This window comes from Vigna unguiculata, chromosome 8, assembly GCF_037176805.1.
Source record: "Vigna unguiculata cultivar grain cowpea cultivar isolate G323 ecotype 2 chromosome 8, ASM3717680v1, whole genome shotgun sequence".
Classification (NCBI taxonomy): domain Eukaryota; kingdom Viridiplantae; phylum Streptophyta; class Magnoliopsida; order Fabales; family Fabaceae; genus Vigna; species Vigna unguiculata.
Window position 1 is genome coordinate 38,978,339 of NC_140799.1, and position 7,501 is coordinate 38,985,839.

The 7,501-nt window shown below is 33.1% G+C and overlaps 1 protein-coding gene across 5 annotated transcripts; it reads right to left on the minus strand.

Annotated features, from left to right (window-relative positions):
* Positions 1-532: 532 nt before the first annotated feature.
* On the minus strand, positions 533-7,223 carry LOC114193764 (CBL-interacting serine/threonine-protein kinase 3). 5 transcript variants are annotated; one of them, XM_028083697.2, is made up of 15 exons: positions 6,944-7,223; positions 5,434-5,644; positions 5,086-5,148; positions 4,208-4,279; positions 3,813-3,920; positions 3,616-3,696; positions 2,898-2,951; positions 2,671-2,796; positions 2,499-2,588; positions 2,035-2,157; positions 1,831-1,941; positions 1,461-1,574; positions 1,315-1,371; positions 1,159-1,233; positions 533-893 (listed from the first exon to the last, which is right to left on the minus strand). In XM_028083697.2, the coding sequence occupies exons 2-15, from the start codon at positions 5,602-5,604 to the stop codon at positions 813-815; spliced, it is 1,326 nt and encodes a 441-aa protein (XP_027939498.1). In that variant the 5' UTR covers positions 5,605-5,644; positions 6,944-7,223; the 3' UTR covers positions 533-812. The 5 variants fall into 5 exon arrangements, with proteins under 5 accessions (XP_027939498.1, XP_027939494.1, XP_027939496.1 ...); XM_028083693.2 differs by having other exon boundaries at positions 1,159-1,371; XM_028083695.2 differs by having other exon boundaries at positions 1,159-1,371; positions 6,813-6,944.
* Between the last annotated feature and the right edge of the window lie 278 nt (positions 7,224-7,501).

Here is a 7,501-nt window from a genome sequence, read left to right on the forward strand (position 1 = left end):
ACAAATAAAATTACTGGCTAAATAAATTAAGGAAGTCAAATATTACACAGTTATAAAGAAGGATCAAATATTGTATTAATAAAAATAGAAAACTGTTCAAACATAAAAATATACAAATGTTGTAGTGAAATATATTAGTCATCTCTCTTCTTAAGTCTTCTGTTTTTAGTGAATTTCACCATCTTTGTTTTTCATATTTTATTCATAGTTTTCTCAACAGAGTGTAATTCTTGAACGAGAATCCTAATTGATATATATATTTTTTCTACAATTTCATCTGTTTTTCTCTAAAACAATCATGATTAAATTTTAAATCACCCAAAAATCAAGATTACAATCTAATTTACTCTATTATATTTCAAACATAGTTTGATTATATATATATATATATATATATATATATATATATATATATATATATATATCCTTTTTCCTTCTTTCTCTCTTAATCATCTGTTTTGAGTTTCCAGTCACTGCAATGAGCTTACCATGTTGCTGGACAGAGATGAGAGAAAGAAAGTGACAGCAAACGAAAGATAAATAGATAGGTATATACAATATTCAAATTTTCTTACAATTTTTGTTTCATGAACATAAGTGAAAGTGTTGATGAGTAAAATTCTTACATGAACTCTGCATGCTTTCCAAAAATAATAGCATGGTACAACATACATTATGAGTACTATGGAAAGTCCAAACAAACCTACAGGAAGAAACCTTAGAAGAAATAAGAATGAAGAAATTGGAAAATAGTAGAACTTCAGAAATGAAGAAAATTACACTTGATAATAATAATAATAATAATATCAATATCAATTTGTTTCTCTCATTTGCATATCATCTTCTGTTTTCCAAACAACATCATCCAGGCTTGTTGAAAGCTTCTTGTAGAACTGCAGAAGATCAACCAAACAATTTCAATTAGATTCTTTTCCAGCAGAGCCTTACCTTGCCATTCAAGAACAAGAAAAGATCTACATCCTTTTCTTAATTCAACAACAACTTCATGATGAGGATATAAGAAGCTTGATTCAAGTTTTTCTTTTCTTTTCTTTTACAAATATTTGATTATAAGCTAGGCAGAAAAAATTCTTACTGGTACAAATATAAGCAGAGAATATGTAAAGCAATTAAGCAGAGAAGAAGACAGAAGAACACCTTGTGGAACTCCAATGTGTCTCCTTTTGCCTTCCGTACCTCAACCATGTGAAGAGAAGGTGCCACTTGAAATATCTGTTTATGATGAGCACTTTTAAGTTTCTGTACAATAATGTGACAAATAGTGTTCCACATCACCAAATAACAATCATATACCTCAGTGGCAACATTAAGGTTTCCTTTTCTTCCAGCTTTCACATTTGCAAGCCTCATCTGCAGGTGATGGTTTATTAATTTCAAAAACTAAAGCTATAGACATAGTAGAGAAGCTCATCATAAGTTGTTGGACAAGAAGGACTTGCCTTGTAATTTTTCTTCTGCACATCAAAGCCAAGAGGTTTTGCAGCTTCCTCAATCTTGTTGATTATCTCATCTGCAGGTGATTTTGATGTGAATCTTGTTTCCCTTTTGAACCCCTGATGACAATGACATTAGAATGAAGAAATATGGTAAATTTAGCAAGGTATCTCAGAATATGCACAAATTTCACTTGAAAACAAAGTTCTCACCCGAATTAAGTTCAAGTTTCAACATAAATAACTTGGTTTTATAAATAAAGTAGTTTAAGCCAAAATTGTAGTGTCTTGCATGTTTTCCCTGTATTTGGATTCTACATGTGCATCACAATAATGAAATAATTTAAAAAGCATCTTATCATGTGAAGCTGTGAACCTGCTCTGTGTCAAACAAGTTTTCAAGGTTCAGCCCTTTGGACATGGAAATTAACTCAAACGCATTCATGGATGTTGGCTGCTCTTCTTTCTTCTCTGTCACATGGTGCTCCTGAATACGCAAGCAAAACTCTTTATGAGAAAAGATTCCAGAACTCAGAAAATGAATACAAAAATCATATCTAGTAAGTAATCTTCAACTTACTTCAGAATCTTTAAAGACAGCTTCAACGTCATCAAGGTTGATTTCCCCATTCTCCTCAAAAACTGGAGGCTTGTAATCTTTCTTGAACCATTCATCATCCAAAATCTCAGGTATAGTGATACGCTGCCATACAGTCAGAGTAAATCAGAAATGAAGAACAAAATTTAACTGTTACAGAAAAAATAGCCATGATACTGTATATTGAGGACCAGTTATCTTCTCTATATCAATTTTATTATGGTGCAGGGGACTAGTTACTTAAATGTGATTCTAGAAGAACCATTATCCTCATTTGTTAATTATGAAATCAAACTGATGTAGATGATACCAAGTCAAAAACCTGGTCCTTAGAGATTATTGGAAGCTACCAAGTTGGTTAAGAGTAAAATTGTCTTTTACTTTCAGAACAAACATGCAATTTTACATGGCAAAAATTAAGCACATGATCACATGTTGCTCCTTACAGTTGTGGGATCAGGATCCAAGATTCGTGTAATCAATTTCCTGGCACTAAAAGAAAGCCACGGGGGGCAAGTAAATTCAGCAGCTGAGATCTGTGGATCAAGAAATAAAATGTAACAGAGAGAAAACAATGGGAAGAGTAAAATTGTACAGTAAATTTTGAATGGTGCTCACTTTCTTATACAGGTTCATAAGATTAGGGTCATCAAAAGGTAAGTAACCCGCAACCAATACAAAGAGAATCACCCCACATGACCACAAATCTGCAGTTGCCCCATCATAGCCTCTATCATTAAGGACCTATATATAACAAGAGTATAAGAGTTAGAAGAGTGACTCAAAAATGTATGAACTTTGGTATACAATACAACTCAATTAAGTAGCATGACATTTGTCTGTACCTCTGGAGCAACATAGTTTGGTGTCCCACATGTAGTATGGAGAAGCCCATCATCCTATTAAGAACAAACAAATAAATAAATCCTCTTCAAATGCAAGAAAACTGTCAACTTTTCATTAACATTATAGAATAAGTTCAAATTTATAGCAATTGACAGGCTGGAAAGAGAGAGCAGTGTCTTAGACAGGATCGGAGTATAAAATGTATAAAACTGTGTCCTTCTCTGTTATGAATGTGAGTAAAAGGATTTAAATATTTATGAGTGATGAGTGAATGATTGAATATAATTTTCGATGCTGTTGGCTCTTGTTTGTTCCAACTTCAATAATGCCACACTCTTAATGCTATTATGCTTTCTCTTCCTAAATCATAACTAATTACTTGCATAATCTCCTGATTCAAGACAAATCAAATCATGTCTCTGGTCAAAATAAATATAAAAAGGTTAAAAGGTTGTTGGAAGTTGTATCTTTCTGTGTTTCATAGATCTCCCTTCTGCAATTGCTGAACATATATTTTACAATCACCTGAATTAGATAGCATTTTCCCCTTTTCTCACACACATGTTCATACTTTCTATTTGTTTTATTTTATGTTCTTCTATGACATCAATAATTGGGTCATAGTTTTACTTCAAAAAGCAAGATCAATCAATTTACTGAACAAAGATAAACACGAAACAAAAGTGAAACTCAGGAGGCAATGAAATTCATGATTACCCTAACTTGCTGGGAGAGGGCACTCAATCCAAAGTCGGAAACTTTAAGGTTCCCATAAGTATCTAAGAGCAAATTCTCTGGCTGCAGAAAGCATGTGAATAGGCATTAATTGTAAGAGGTTATTTCTTATTATATCAAACTCAAAAATATTTTTGTGACACCTGCACATGTGCGTGTGTGAGTAAAAGAAGCCTTACCTTCAGATCTCTGTGGTAGACACCCCTGCTGTGGCAATAATCAACAGCATTTATAAGCTGTTGGAAATATCTACGTGCTTCATTTTCACTCATACGTCCATGGTTTACCTTCACAACAAAATGTCCATTGGAACATATACAACAACTTTTCCATGTAATGTACTATCTAATTCTAAGACAATCCAAGACACAACAGCACAGTGAATGATGATAATGTGTTGAATGAATGAACAAGGATCATGTTCTCGTGATCCAACACTAGTCCAGTATCATAAGATAAATAGGATTGGTTGACTGTAAATATATGTTAAAGAGTCACCATTTTGATCCTTTTTTGCCCCAAAATTGTAGAATAAATTGAAAATGAAAGGAAACCAACAATATTATACACTCACAATTTTGTCAAAGAGCTCCCCACCAGTCACAAACTCCAAAACAATGTATATTTTTGTCTTGCTTCCCATCACCTGTCAACAAAAATGTTAAATTAGAAACAGACAGAGTTATGCAACAAAGTAAACTGTGTTGAGAATTATTTTGATTTCTAATTGCATGTATACTTCCCAAGAAAATCATTTCTGTTTAGGTACGAATCTTGATGATAGACATACAAAAACAGCACCATCAGCAAATTAATTATCAGACAGACTGAGAATGGTGAGTTAAAGAGTGAAATAACATTGAAAGAGAAATGTATTTCACACGTACTTGTTACAACTCACAACTTTTTCTTTCTGCATATACAAGAAAGTTCTTTTCATAATAAAGATTCAAGCATTCAAAATATTTAGAACTTTCCCTACGTTTGGCAGGGTGGGAAGAAAATGAGAGTGAAGATAAAAGTTTAAAATTTGACCCGGAGAAGAGATAAAAGTAAAAGGTTTGAATTTTATTTCTAGAAGTAAACTTTTTCTCCGATTACTTTGCACTTTCTCTTCAACTAGAGAAAAAAAATGTTATCTGTATTTTCTTTTCTCTTTATCCAAACATAACAGAATTAGATGAACAAAGTTTGTTTTTTTTTAAGAAAAAAAAACAATCTTTCAAAACATCCAATGACTTTAACTATTCATCAGGATACTTCATAAATAATTTCTGGAGTGGTAGGCATTAGGCAGAATTCTCAGTGAAACAAACATGAACGTCTATACTGAACCACTACACTAAAAACAGAAAAACTTCAGACAAGAATAAAATAAAGAAAAAAGTCATTTAAAAAAGAGAATGGCAAATCATTGCATCATGTGTGGTCCACAGAGAGAGAAAGAGAGACCTCATACAATCGAACAACATTTGGATGCTTGATTAATTTCATTGTAGCCACCTCTCTCCTGATCTGCAAAAATACATTAAAAACATCTAAGAAACTTGACTTAATTTTGTCAGAATCTATAAAGCATCTACCAAAATAAAATAACAGTACTACGATAAGCAACATCTGAATTCTGTAACCTGCCACCTAAAAATAGTTCACCGAAAACTACACTTTCTCAACATTTTGAAAAGGTTTTGGAAAATGAGAGGAACCATTATGTCATTACACTGTTTGTTTTCCAATTAAATGAAGTAATAAAATTAAGAACAGAGTAAGATCTGAAGTTAAGTTCCTGAGGTATTCAACCTGCTCAGCCATCTTGTGCTTGAGCACCTTCTCCTTGTCAAGAATTTTCAGAGCCACAGGTTCTCCTGTCTCAGAGTTCCTTGCAAATTTCACCTTTGCAAATGTACCTTCACCAATTGTCCTCCCCACCTCGTATATACCAACTCTGCGCTTGATCTTAGGCTGACTCATTCTTTACAAATGAACTTGACAGCACCAACGAGGAATCTACCTGGAATGCATAATAGAATTTAGTTCCTAACAAAATTTCATCCACAAGTTAAGCCACAGAACAAAAAAGAATCTTCATCCGAATCTTATTGTTTAGGAAATGCTGCAATTTTTTTATGGATTAAATTAAATCAACAGTAATAGTGTGTGTACATTGTGAAAGACTATTTACATTGGAATCAATCCAATTACAGACTATGATGGGGTTTTGATTGATTAACAGTGTAAAGTGTAAATGTAAAATGACAGCGCATAAAAATCAAATCTTATAACAAAGCAATAGTTTCAATGTCGAAGATGAAAACTAGGAAACAGTTCTCAATTCATGTTCAGCACATACACATTAAAGATTAAAGGTCCCTGTTCTAACAGGAATAATCAATCATAGATGAGGTAACCCCAGAGATCCCACTTTTCTCTAGTAATGAAGTAAAGTAGAGAGATCTTCGAGAAATTTAAAACCGATTGATGCTGGATTTAAGTTGCAGAGAGAACAATTGTTGGGATGAGAAATAACCTCAAAGTTTGTCTTAGGCTAAAAGATAAACCCACAACCAGAATTGAGCATGAATATGAAACAAACAGGAAAGTTAACACACCACACCTCTTTGAAATCACTTTGGAGAGTAGATTTGTGAGAAAGCCACCAATGATAAAAAAGGTAAAACTGAAGATCCTAAGTTAAAACAATATACAAAGATCAATTACCCAGCACTACAGACTCAAAAACCTTAGCCAGAAAGGGCTAATTTGTTCAGCAACAAAACTTATTGGTAGAAGAAAAGGGGGCATTCATAATTTTGGGATCCACCCACCAAAAAGCTTCAAATCAGAGACCCAGCAACACAAATGGAAATCCCAATCAGTTCTTTAATTTCTGTGTCCCCAATTCAAAAAAAAAAAAAAAAACAAACAAACAAACCCAGAATTTTACTTTGAAGAAAGAATGAAGAGATTTATAAAAGGAATGAAAAGACAGAAGTAACAACAACAAAAAAAAAACGAACTTTAAAATAGTTCTTCAAAGATGAGCAAAAGGACAGTTGAGGGTAACCAGTATATGACCCAAAGGGGTACTGATAATGAAATAACAAAGCAAAAGCAGATCAAGTTTCCAAAATTCAAGTAACACAAAAGCTGCACAAGGTGGTATGCTATATATACGACACCTTGAGGCTCATATGAGAAGAGGATAGACATGGAGATGGAAAAAAAATTAAAATAATAACAAAATAACGTGGAAAGTGGAGACATAGATAGATATAGAGAGAGAGAGAGAGAGAGAGAGGAGAAGAAATACTTCAATCCAATGTATGGAGATAAGAATAACTGAAATTTTGCAGTGGAACCAAGCAAGGTTGGGTTGATGATTAGCTTGATGAACAGTGTGTTGGCTTTTGATTATGGCCAAAGGGCAAGAGATTTTTGTGACAACAACCAACCAATGTTATGCAATCGGACAGAACTCAAGAGAGTGTGTAGTTTTGCATTTTCTGCTATTTATTCTGGGAACACCAACTTCGAACAGTTACTCATCAATGCTTATCTGTTTCCATGGAATGTATGTCTAGTAATAATAATAATAATAATAAAATGTTTGTGGAAAATAAAAAAGAAGAGAGAGAATATTTCTGGGGTTGATTGGTCTGAACCACAAACTCACATCATTTTTGTTGTGGTCATAATTTCATAAATCACAGAACCACTTGGTTTGGCACATTTCCACTGCCATTAATTTCAACTTTGCAGAAATAACAGTGATGGGTTGAATTGAACAGCTTCATTTGTCCTCATCAAATTTCATATTTATTTTGTGAGGAATTTAATGATTTTTTAACGAAACGATTAGGACACGACA